The sequence below is a fragment of the Lepidochelys kempii genome, chromosome 18 (genome assembly GCF_965140285.1).
Source record: "Lepidochelys kempii isolate rLepKem1 chromosome 18, rLepKem1.hap1, whole genome shotgun sequence".
NCBI lineage: Eukaryota > Metazoa > Chordata > Testudines > Cheloniidae > Lepidochelys > Lepidochelys kempii.
The window spans coordinates 14,170,855-14,183,340 of NC_136397.1; the positions used below are offsets into that span (position 1 = coordinate 14,170,855).

Consider the following 12,486-nt stretch of genomic DNA (forward strand, 5'->3'; position numbering starts at 1 on the left):
CCTCAGTTTCCCCAGTTATAAAATGGCGATAAAATGTACTGTGCAAGCCTCCAATAAAACTAGTACAGGACAAACTGTATTTTAAAGAAGTCTTAATAAACTTGGTTGTCATCCTGTCTTTGTGTTTTCTTTCCTTACCCTTTTCCAGCTCTCTGAACAGAATTTTGTCTTAAAGCAGTTAGCCTCTCTTGTTCTTCATTGTCTATTCATTAAACAGTTAGCACAGAGACCAGCTGATTCAGCTTCAATTGAGATGTAAGAGGTTTTTTTTTACCAGCCAAGCCGAGCTGAGGTATCTCAAGGGTGAGAGAGTGGGACCCTTGTTCAGCATAACACAGCTATTAAAAAAAATAAAAAAAGCCACAGTACAGAAGCTGTAATATACAACTTCTGTCCCCAGTTCAGCATCCCTAAACTGCTGTGGATAGACTCACAGCAATATGACACCTCATTTTATGTTGTGTCAATTATGTTTTGCTACAATGGGTACTGAACTTGGAGCTGGTCCATATCAACTGAATGACCAGTTTTGATATGGGGCTAGGAGGACTGTCTTATTTGGTACCCTATGTCAAATACTGTAGTTTCTCTCATATAAATGCAGCCTGAATGTATGGCTGTATTTTCATTCCACAACCTCAGCTGCTGTTTGTCAGTGCCACTTGCATCTTCTGTTGCTTTGCTTTGCTTCTCTGTGTAAATCCTTCAGAAGTTATTCTCCTAACTTCAAATACCTTGGGAAGCAACAGAGCAACTTTTTGGTTGGTTTTTGGTTTGGTTGGGAGTGGTAGCTATGTTGCCTTCTAAGACCAGAATAAAGAATGAATTAAACCAGCTTATTCAAAGGTAAAATTTTGGCTGAGAATTAATTTACAAAGCACAGTAGTCATCCTTTCCCTCCCAACTGATGTATCAGCCTCTAAAATTGCCCAAGTTACAAACTTGAGATCCACACCCGCACCTTCTCAAAGTTCAGGATAACAATATTAAAGAATATTAAACTATCCTGAGAATGGGAAGCAAGTAAGAGGCTGATATGACTGCATCAGCAGCTCTTTAATGAGCTGAAAATCAAAAGAAGCTACAAATAGTGGAAACATGGACAGTTTGCTACAGCTGAGTACAAAAGAATAGCACAAGCATAAAGGGACAAAATCATAGAAATATAGGGCTGGAAGGGAGCTCGAGAGATCATTTGGTCTAGCTCCCTGGGGTGAGGCAGGATCAGGAATATGTAGAGCATCCTTGCTCATCTAACCTGTTCTTAAAAACCTCCAATTAATGGGGACTCCACAGCCTCCCTTGGAAAACTTTTCTAACTAGAAGGATAATTGAAGTTTTTCTTAATATCTAACCTAACTCTCCCTTGCTGTAGATTGTCTATTCTTGTCCTACCACTGGTGAACATGGAGAACAATTGATCCCCGTCGTCTTCATAACAGCCCTTAATGTATTTGAAGACTGTTGTCGGGTCCCTGCTCAGTCATCTTTTCTCATGACTAAGCATGACCATAGGTCAGGTTTTCTGCACCTTTTTTCACTTTTGTTGGTCTCTAGCCTCTTTCCAATTTGTCCACATCTTTCAGAAAGTGTGGCACCCAGAACTGGACATAATATTGAAGCTGAAGTCTCACAAGGGCTGAGTAGAGTGAGACAATTACTTGTTCTGTTGTATAATGACACTCCTATTAATACACCCCAGCCTTAAATTAGCCTTTTTCACAACTCCATGACATCGTTGGCTTCATTCACTTTGTGATCCACTATAACTGCTAGATCCTTTGCCTAGCCTTGAGGGAGGGGCCAACACTTTTAGCATTTCCTTGTCCTTGTTTAGATCCGCAGTAGTTGGGATCCAGTAGACTCAGTTCACTGGTTATAAATACCATCTCACTAAAATAACTCAGAAGATCGAGAGCAGAAATGCTCTCCCGAACAAATGGGTAGGGTCCACCTGGGGAACTAATGCATAAACACTTCATAGTTCGGGGCTCACTCTCTGCTACTCAGTTGGCAAATACTGTGTCTCAGTTTGGTTAACCCTTCCCCACACTAGACTAGTAGACACATAGATTAATCATACCCTGAGAATTACAGGCAACATTGAAGCCAACAAAGCTTGCATGGTTACCAGTCTTAGCCAGTATTCCTCCACCTAACATCCAGTGGTCAGAATGCAACCAACAAACTGATTACCAAGGTACAGCAAATCCCACACTTGCCACTGTTCAAGGATGTATGGGATCCACCTCACCACAAACTGCCTAACAGAAAGCCTACCTGGACAGTGCTACACACTTTCCATCCAGCTGACGACATCACTCCTTCACTGTGGCAGACACAATGGGAGACCTCTGGCATTACCAGGAACTCTTACATCACCATCAGGCTGGATGAACAGCTACCTGGTTTTGGGATTCCACACCACCTTTGGAGCCCACTTAGCAGGTTCATAGATTCATAGATACTAAGGTCAGAAGGGACCACTATGATCATCTAGTCCAACCTCTTGCACAATGCAGGCCACAGAATCTCTCACACCCCCCCCCCCACTCCTGTGAAAAACCTCTCACGTATGTCTGAGCTGTTGAAGTCCTCAAATCGTGGTTTAAAGACTTTGAGGAGCAGAGAATCCTCGAGCAAGTGACCCGTGCCCCATGCTACAGAGCAAGGCGAGAAACCTCCAGGGCCTCTTCAGAAGTAGCATGGTTAGCTGTGCTAAGGTCAGCTATTCTTGGAGCATTCAGGACAACCCTGTGCTGCTGTGGAGGATGTTGCAGACATGCTGGATGATTGCATTTTTCACGTTGGGCTCCCCAGAGGTCTTCTCAAGCTGAACACTGATTCAGAGGCCATTGATTGGCTCAAGACAATTCAGATTGTTTTTTTTAAACCTTGCCTTGCTTGTTTTACTCGTATGCAATTGCTATGTATATACTGCCTAGCCAGTTATAGCCTATTTTGTATTTGTGCATTTGATTTTTTTCCTTCTTAAGTGCCTTACTAAAATCCTCTAGGTGCTTACAAACTGATTTTTTAATAATTTAAACAGGGGAACAAAAAGGACCCGGGAAAGTATATACCATTCAGTCTGATACCTGGAGGGATACTGGAACAATTATTAAACAATCAGTTTGTAAACACCTATAGGATAATGGCATTATAAGTAGTAGTCAACATGGATTTGTTAAGAACAAATCATGCCAAACTAACCTAATTTCCTTATTTGGCAAGTTTTCTGGCCTAGTGAATGGGGGGAAGCAGTAGATATGATATAGCTTGATTTCAATAAGGCTACACATTCCCCTATTACATCCTCATAAGCAAACTAGAGAAATGTGTTCTAGATTAAATGGATCCACAACTGGTTGAAAAACTATAGTCAGAGTAGGTATCAGTGATTCAATATTAAACTGGGAGGGTGTGTGTTAGTGGGATCCCATAGGGCTCTATCCAGGGTCCAGTACTATTTGCTATTTTCATTAATGATTTGGATAATGAAATGGAGAGTATGCTTATAAAATTTGTAGATGACACCAAGATGGGGGTTTGCAAGCACTTTGGAAGATAGGATTAGAGTCCAAAAGGATCTTGACAAATTAGAGAATCGTTCTGAAATCAACAAGATGAAATTTCAGTAAAGATAAGTGCAAACATTCTTATGTTCTTAAGTACTACACTTAAGAAGTTGTATTACAACTACGAAATGGGGAATAACTGGCTAGGTGGTAGTACTGCTGAAAAGGATCTGGGGGTCATAGTGGATCACAAATTGAATATGAGCCAGCAATGTGGTGCAGTTGAGAAAAAGGCTAATATTATTCTGTGGTGTGTTAACAGGAGTGTTGTATGTAAGACAAAAGAGGTAATTGTTTCACTTGGCTCAGCACTGATGGGGCCTCAGCTGAAGTATTATGTTCTGTTTTGAGCACTATAATTTTTCCACGTCTTTCTGAAAGTGGAGAGAATCCAGAGGAGAGCAATGATAAAATGTTTAGAAAACCTGACCTATGAGGAATGATTAAAAAAACTGGTCGTGTTTAGTTTTGAGTAAAGAAGACTGAGTGAGATCCTGAATAACAGTCTACAAATACATAAGGACTATTTTAAAGAGAACAGTGATCAGTTGTTCTCTATGTCTACTGGCGGTAGGAAAAGAAATAAAGGGCTTAATCTGCAGCAAGGGAGATTTAAGTTGGATGTTCGGGAAAAACCTTCTAGCTATAAGGATAGTTAACTCCTGGAATAAGGTTCCAAGAAGGCTGTGGAATCCCTGTCCTTGGAGGTTTTAAAGAACAGGTTAGATAAACACCTGTCAGGGATGGTCTAGGTATACTTGGTTCTGCCTCACCATAGGGGCATAAACTAAATGGCCCCTTCAAGGCCCTTCCAGCCCTATATTTCTACGATTTTATTATAAGATTCTGGTATTGGGTTGTGTTATGTATGGAGGCTGCCCATGCACCTCTAATCCAAACTTCCCTAATATTTAATTTCACAAAGGGAACTACATAAAAATGAGGAGTTTAGTTAAACAGAAATTAAAAGGTACAGCACCAAAAGCAAAATTCCTGCAAGCTGCATGGAAACTTTAAGATGCCATAATAGAGGCTCATCTTAAATGAATACCCCAATTTAAAAAACATAGTAAGAGAACCAAAAAAGAAACGCCATGGCTAAACAACAAAGTAAAAGAAGCAGTGAGAGGCAAAAAGGCATCCTTTAAAAAGTGGAAGTTAAATCCTAGTGCGGAAAATAGAAAGGAGCATAAAGTGTGGCAAATGAAATGTAAAAATATAATTAGGAAGGCCAAAAAGAATTTGAACAGCTAGCCAAAGACTCAAAAAGTAATAGCAAAATTTTTTTAAGTACATCAGAAGCAGGAAGCCTGCTAAACAACCAGTGGAGCCACTGGACGTTCGAGATACTAAAGGAGACTCAAGGACGATAAGGCCATTGCAGAGAAACTAAATGAATTCTTTGCATCAGTCTTCACAGTTGAGGATGTGAGGGAGATTCCCAAACCTGAGCCATTCTTTTTAGGTGACAAATCTGAGTAACTGTCCCAGATTGAGGTGATGTTAGAGGAGGTTTTGGAACTATAACAGGGTTCAAAAAAGAACTAGATAAATTAATGGAGGATAGGTCCATCAATGGCTATTGGGCAGAAGCTGGGAATGGGCAATGGGATGGATCACTTGATGATTACCTGTTCTGTTCATTTCTTCTGGGGCACCTGGCACTGGCCATTGTCAGAAGACAGGATGCTGGGCTAGATGGGCCTTTGGTCTGACCCAGTATGGCCGTTCTTATTTTGTGGTGTTCTGATATAGCATTTTGGTTCACATTCATCTCTAGTAAGAACACTGAAGAGCTGCCTCTCTGAGTCTTCTTTAAGTTAGGGAGGGGAGTGAGAACAATCAGTGAGAAGATTGCACTCAAAGCTTCCTCCTTTGCAGTCTAGTCCTTTAGTTAGAAGCTTCAAAGAAACCTAAATAAAGGAAATAATTAGCTCATTCAGGCCTAATTAGTTCATGAAGGAAAAAAATACTGTGCCTGTAATCTGTTACACTTAAATGGCAAGGATCAGTTTAATGGTTGGTCAAATATCAGAAATTGTGTGGGTAGTAGCTGTTAGAGTATGTTCTTTAGAAAAAACAAAGTTTGTGATTTTGATAGTTGGCACTATGGGATCCTGAGATGAAAGTAGCATTTGCTTTTATTTGAGTCTCTGGGGGCTGGAAGTTCTGAAACAGATTTAAAATATTGCACAGTTAACCCCTAGATCGCTTTTTTTATGGCCTTATCTAAAGAGATTTATTTATAGCACTGCCGTATGACCAGTTCACATACTCTCATTTCCCCAACATTCTGAAGACATTTAACTTTACATGTCACCTTGTGCTCGTCTCTGAATATTTGAGTCCAGAGAGCAGATTGGTTTGTGGATGGCCCAAGAGGAAGTGTCATTTGAAGAATGAAAATCATTTAAAATGGAATGTTTTCCATGGGACTGGATAGCTCCTGTGGGTAATAGTTAACTATAGATTCTTTTGCCTGTAAATCACAAGTTCAAATCCCACCCAAGTCAGTAGTGAATGAGGCTATTCATAGTTTATGTGAAATGAGCTAGGTAGGTCTCAGTTCAGTTCTCCCCTCATGTTAGGCATGAGTTAGGTGATCATCCACAACTGACGGCCTCGGCCAAGGATTGAATAGGTCATGGAGACCAAACCTTGCAGGTGGCTCCTTCAGGTCTTGGTTGAGGCATTTTGGAAGCGCAGTGTGAGGACCTTGTACCGCATGGCAAGCCTATTTTGTGGGTTAATAGAGGCCTTCGGTTTCAAAAAGAGTGCTCTGTGTACTGTTAGGGGTGTAACAAAAATATTTGTCTCTTAATATACTTAGGGATGTTCACAGATCAGTGATGTCCAGTGCTATCTAACTCTACAAAATTAAGAGGAAAGCTAAACGTGGCTCACAACTTACATTCCGTAGAAGGTAGCAAAGTTTGCAGAGGATACAAAATTACTCAAGGTAGTTAAATCCAGAGCTGACTTGGAAGAGTTATGAAGGAATCTCACAAAACTGGGCAACAAAATGGCAGATGAAATTCAATGTCGATAATGCAAAGTAGTGCACATTGGAAAACATTACCCCAACCATACATGTAAAATGATGGGGTCTAAATTAGCTGTTACCACTCCAGAAAGAGATCTTGGCGGCGTCATGGATAGTTTTCTGAAAACATCTGCTCAATGTGCAGCAGCACTCAAAAAAGCTAGCAGCATGTTAAGAACCATGAGGAAAGAGATAATAAGGCAGAAAAATTCATAATGCCGCTATATAAATCCATGGTATGCACACACCTTGAATGCTACGTGCAGTTCTGGTCACCACATCTCAAAAAAGATATATTAGAACTGGAAAAATGCAACTAAAATGATGAGGGGTATGGAACAGCTTCTGTAAGAGGAGAGATTAGAAAAGACTGAGACTGTTCATCTTAGGAAAGAGAAGACTGAGGGAGAATATGATAGAAGTCTGTAAAATCATGACTGGGGTGGAGAAAGTGAATAAGGAAGTGTTATTTATCCCTTCACATAACACAAGAACAAAGAGTCACCTAATGAAATTAATTGACAGCAGGTTTAAAACAAACACAATGAAGCACTACTTCACACAACCTACAGTGAACCTCTGGAACTCATTGTCAGGGGATGTTGTGAAGGCCAAAAGTATAACTGGGTTCAAAAAAGAAATAGGTAAGTTCATGGACAATGGCTGTTAGCCAAGATGGTCAGGAATGCAACCCCATGGTCTGAGTGTCCCTAAACCTCTGACTTCCATAAACTGGGACTTGACAACAGGGGCTGCTGGTTCACTCGATAATTGATGTGTTCTGTTCATTCCCTCTGAAGCAACTGGCATCTGCCACTGTCGGAAGACAGGATCCTGGGCTAAATAGACCATTGGTCTGACCCAGTATGACCATTTTTATGTTCCTCAGTTATACACCTTACCAGGTGAGAATCTAATGTGTCTTGAGTTTTGGAGCAAGTCTGTTTGGCAACACTTGGGCTTGTGAGCCAGTGGATGCACATATATGATACATATCCCCCACTGTTTCTGCTAATATAAACAACTTCTCAGTGAAAGGACATAAGATATTGACAACTATAACTGCGCTTATCAGCCGCACCATATAGCAAAACTGAATTTGCTCAGCTGACTAGCATTAATATCCACAACCAGCCAGAGTGAAGTGAGAGAAAAGCGGTCTTCAGAAATAAGTTTGAGAGAACGTCAGGATGGTGTCTGGGACTATCTCTAAAATAAACAAGGAGTGGTTTACGTGAATGCCGGGGGGGAGGGGGTGAAAAACAATAGATCTGGGTTCTGCTCTGTTCTATGCCACATTTGGGAGGTTTTGGTACATGAGACTCTAAGCAAGCTATTGAACCTCCGTGCTTCAGTTTCTCTATCTTTAAAATGAGAAGAATAATTACCTTCCTTACACATGTTGAGGCCGAATTAATGTTGAGAAAGCACTCTGATTCCCTTGAATGGAAGGTGCCGTACATGCTCACATTATAACCACGGACAATGAAAAGCCTCTCAACAGGCCTAACAAAATAGTGTAGTCCTAGTGTGAAGGAAATTCCTGTTAAGAATAATGAAGGCAGGCTGCAAAGAGTAACCAAAATATCCCGTTAAAGGAGAAAACGATACATAGGGCAGCAACTCCCAAAAATCTTTTTATTGAACAGCCCCTTTCTTCATGCTCTAGGATAGTTCAGCAAGGTCCTTTTGCAGTGCAGGGATCTGAAGGATGATGAGACCAGCAAAGAATTTGCAAATTCCAGTGCTTCCAACTCTTGCAATATTTGGTGGGTTTTTTTAAAAGTTCCAGCTCCTGGAGGTATGTGAAAACTGGAGACCGTCCGCAGTCATTTTTTTAAAAAAATGAACAAAAATTCTAATCCTTGCGATTGCAGAGAAAAGCTTGAAAACATGAAGCCTAAATCTTCCAACACCAGAAGGCAAATAGGAACCTAAAATGTATTATTTTTAAAATCCTCATGACTTTTTTGGGATCCTGACTCATGACTTTTGAATTTTTGGGGTTGACAGTACTGAAATTCAATCCACGCCCTATTCTCTGAATGCAGAACTCTTAGCTCCCATTTTTTTTATATGTACTTACAGGTGCTGAGGACGTGGTGATGGCATTTTCCAGATCAGAGACGGAAGACAGAAGGCAGTAATTTAAAGAGTGTCTGAGCAACATAGAGCTGGAGAGGGCAAGGAGATTCCTGAAGACAGAGGATGGCAGAGCATTAACAAGTTCCTTTGCCCACCCCTAATTTTCCATGGCAGCCCTTGCCCTTTTCCTTTTAATTTTGCTTCCCTTTGCCAACTCTCTGAACACATCTGACAGCCATCTGTTCCTATACACTGTTGCTACTCATCTAGGCTGTGTTATCAAGGAGGAAGCTAGCGATGCATTTACAATTGGTTCAAAGGGACTGACTCTGTTTGTGATTGGCTAAAGGAAGACAACTTTTTAAACTTGACCAATGGAAATCTTTTCTTTTAGTTCTGATATTTTATATTTTAAAATAAGTCTCTTGACATCCTTCTTCTAAAGAGGCTTTTCAAGCTCTGGTGCTTATTTAGGTCATATTTGTGAATTTTAACAGGGTTTGGTTGGCTGCCTAGAACTGGAATTGAATTGTGATTGGCTGATAATGCTAATGCTTTCTCTAGATTGCTTGCAGGTATTTTGCTGACATCAACAATTTCATTGCAGAAAGTTGATTTTTTTGGTGCATTGGTTATTACTTTTCACTTATTGACCTGAGGGGAAAAAAGACAAATGTTCTTTGCAATATTTATTACACACCTAACACACTCTTGCGAACGCACACACTCTTGCTTTTTTTGATTGGCTTAAGAACTGTGTTTTTAATTTCCTATTAGCTTCAAGGTCTCCCATGCAATCAGTTTTTCCATACTTATCTGCTCTATGGCCTCTGGCTCTCTTGGGAGCATGTGTCAAAAACATATTTACTTTAATAAGTCTACCTGTTGCAGCTGGAATGTAGAGGTCTGCAGCCCTGCTTCTGCTTTGCTATGGGCTGTATCAATGAACTGCTGAAAAAACTTGGCATTCGGGTTGCTTTTCTCTTTGCTTCTGACAGAGGAGCTGTAGATTTACAGGAATTGCAAAAAGATGAGATCTGTGGCTGAGACATTAAATTGCCAAATCTGTATAGCATATACATGAATTGTGTAAAATAGTACATACAGCTCCACTTTAACCCTTTAATTGCTGCACAGGATTTAGCTCTCAGATAGGGGAACATTACCACCCATGATCTTACATCCATGTTGCACTGGAATACAATAAGCAAAGTTTATCACCTGCAGTATTATGTGCAGTATGGCTCTAGTACCTGCAACAATTCAGTGAGATGGAAGTCATCTGTCTCCAGGATTAATCAGTTTTTCAGTGGCCATTCCTCTATTGGTGGCAGTGGGAATGCACTAAACTGCCCAAACATGAGTGTACATGTGACATGCACAGATTCACAGTGCTGGGAGAAGAAGTAGGGCCTTCGTCTCCAATGAAATTTTAAAAACATGCACTCATTCTTCAGGAATCTGCACAGTGAATATTAAAATCCTGAGGTACCTAGTGCTGCTGCCTAAAACCAAGCACTTCATTCTCTATTATGTGCAGTAAATTTTTACACTTCTAGATTTTGTTGTGGGTTGCACTGATTTAAGATATTTCAAACTGTATTTAAATAGAAATCCGTTCACCTGTACCTAGTTTGTTTCATACGATTGTTAATTATTTGGAGTAACAGCTCAGGATCCTGGCTGTGACTACTTGACTGTTCTCATGACATGCAATTATGATGATACAGATGTTATTAAAATCTCAAAAGTGAACAAACAGGAGAAACCATTTGAATATGTGTGGGAGAGAGAAGTGGGGACTTTATTTTGAACAAATAACCATTGTGTAAATGGGAACATGAAAAAATCTATGAAAAAGATCCTTTTGATTCAATTGCATCTTTGTAAAGTTTCAATGTGAAAGTTAATCTCTTACCTCAGTTTATTGAGGCTGGATAAGATTTCCCTGTATTAAAATGAAACCAGCAATGAGCCCAGTCGGTTCTTGTGATCTGAACTAAGAGGCACTTTGATTTTAACTTTGGTGCAAAGGGGGCAGCCCTTAAAGGGTTAATTTAAGGTGATATGTGTTTCTGGCCGCTGGCTGGAATGAGGAGGCTGGACTGTAGTGGCCTGTCATTGTCAAAGCTAACATGCATACTCCATGTGTATCTATGGCATTTCTGAGCTGTTACATCTTTTTAAGAAAAGTGAAGTGTTTCTGTGGTTTAATCTTTTGACTAAAAATGTAACTGTTTGGGGGGAAAATACAGTTTTTAATAGCTACTCTTGTTTCTTATTGATTTATTATTATTGGGAACTCACAAAATGCCAAGTATCCATGTTGCTCTTGTGAAAGATTTACCTGTGAAATCCAAACTTGGAAGGGTTCAGTAGGCATCTCTGATGCAGATACGCTGAAAACAGGATAATGTGGAGTTCAGATGCCTGAACAAATATATTCACATCAGGATATTGCTGTCATCTCTTGTATCTGTATATTGAACCTAAGTTGCCTGGCATCCTTATTATACCGTCCTCCCTCCCCCTCCCACCTCAATCTTACTAATTTCCATTGGCTACAGGTTTTAGAACAGTGGTTTCTTACATTGAAATGGGGCCAGAGGATTTTGGGGGAGGGATAGCTCAGTGGTTTGAGCATTGGCCTAAACCCAGGGTTGTGAGTTCAATCCTTGAGGGGGCCATTTAGGGATCTGGGGCAAAAATTGGGGGTTGGTCCTGCTTTGAGCAGGGGGTTGGACTAGATGACCTTACAACCCTGATATTCTATGATTTGTGATAAATTACTTTCGTATGTTGGGGGGAGGCAGAGTATGGTAGAACACTGGAAACCCTCTTAACCCCCTATGGTCAAGTCCAAAGTGCTCCTGTTGTACCTCTTCTGGAAACCAGATTTGCCTGTTAACCCTGGAGTTGTGAGGGGTGGAAGAAAGGGCACAGAGCAGTGGGAACTGATTTTTTTTAGTGTACAGATCACTTTCTATAGCTTCCCTTTCATGCTTCAGTCTTTCTTGTGTAACCAATTTCTAATTAACGGTTGAGAACTCTAGCTTCATGTGGGCCAGAGGTGGGTATGAATCTAAACTGAAAGACATCACTCATGGGCCAGGATTGCCAACCCCAAATGTTCAAAAATCATGAGTCAGGCTCAGCAAAAATCATAGGATTGGCTTTAAAATCATGAGATTATGTAAAAATAATAGATTTGGTTGTTCGTTTCATTTAGCTTCTTTTTGAGTCTTTAGGGTGCACTGGGGTCACATTTTGAAGCTTTCTCCACAGCCACAAGGGTTAGAAACTTACTTTTTTCAGTAAGAATGAAAGCTGAAAACATCACACATTCACTTAACTCCAGGATCTGGGGCTTTAAGGAAAACTATAATTATCATGAGACTCATGACAAAATCACGAGAGTCGGCAACACTGAGTAGAACACACAAGTTGACGTCAGAGAGCCCACAAAAGATGCACTTAAGGCATTATGTAAAGTGGCAGCAGGGGTCTCTAGGTGACTTGTTGAATAGAGCAGATCTGAAATCCTTGGGTGGAAATCTTTGGGAGAGCCCCTCATGATACCCCATATACTTTAGGGGTTTTGTCCTCTTTCAAGAGCTCATAACTTAGCCCAACAATGTAGACAAACCCAACTAAGAAGGAAATAGATTGAAACCTGCGGTAATGCTAATTCAGCATCCTCTGAGAGCCTGGCTGAGCATGAAGGACAATGGTTGAGAGAGAGAGAAACAGATTCTGCCTTTCACTTCAGAGTTCAGGGTT

At 40.5% G+C, this 12,486-nt stretch overlaps 1 protein-coding gene across 3 annotated transcripts in view; it reads left to right on the plus strand.

The window, feature by feature from the left end:
- CTNNBIP1 (catenin beta interacting protein 1) overlaps positions 1-10,479 on the plus strand; it is a 63,887-nt gene extending 53,408 nt beyond the window's left edge. For all 3 annotated transcript variants that reach the window (XM_073316972.2, XM_073316971.2, XM_073316970.2), the window contains one exon: positions 8,710-10,479. In XM_073316972.2, the coding sequence (XP_073173073.1) occupies positions 8,710-8,768 (59 nt within the window). In that variant the 3' untranslated portion in view covers positions 8,769-10,479. The remainder of the gene's footprint in view (positions 1-8,709) is intronic.
- Positions 10,480-12,486: the final 2,007 nt, after the last annotated feature.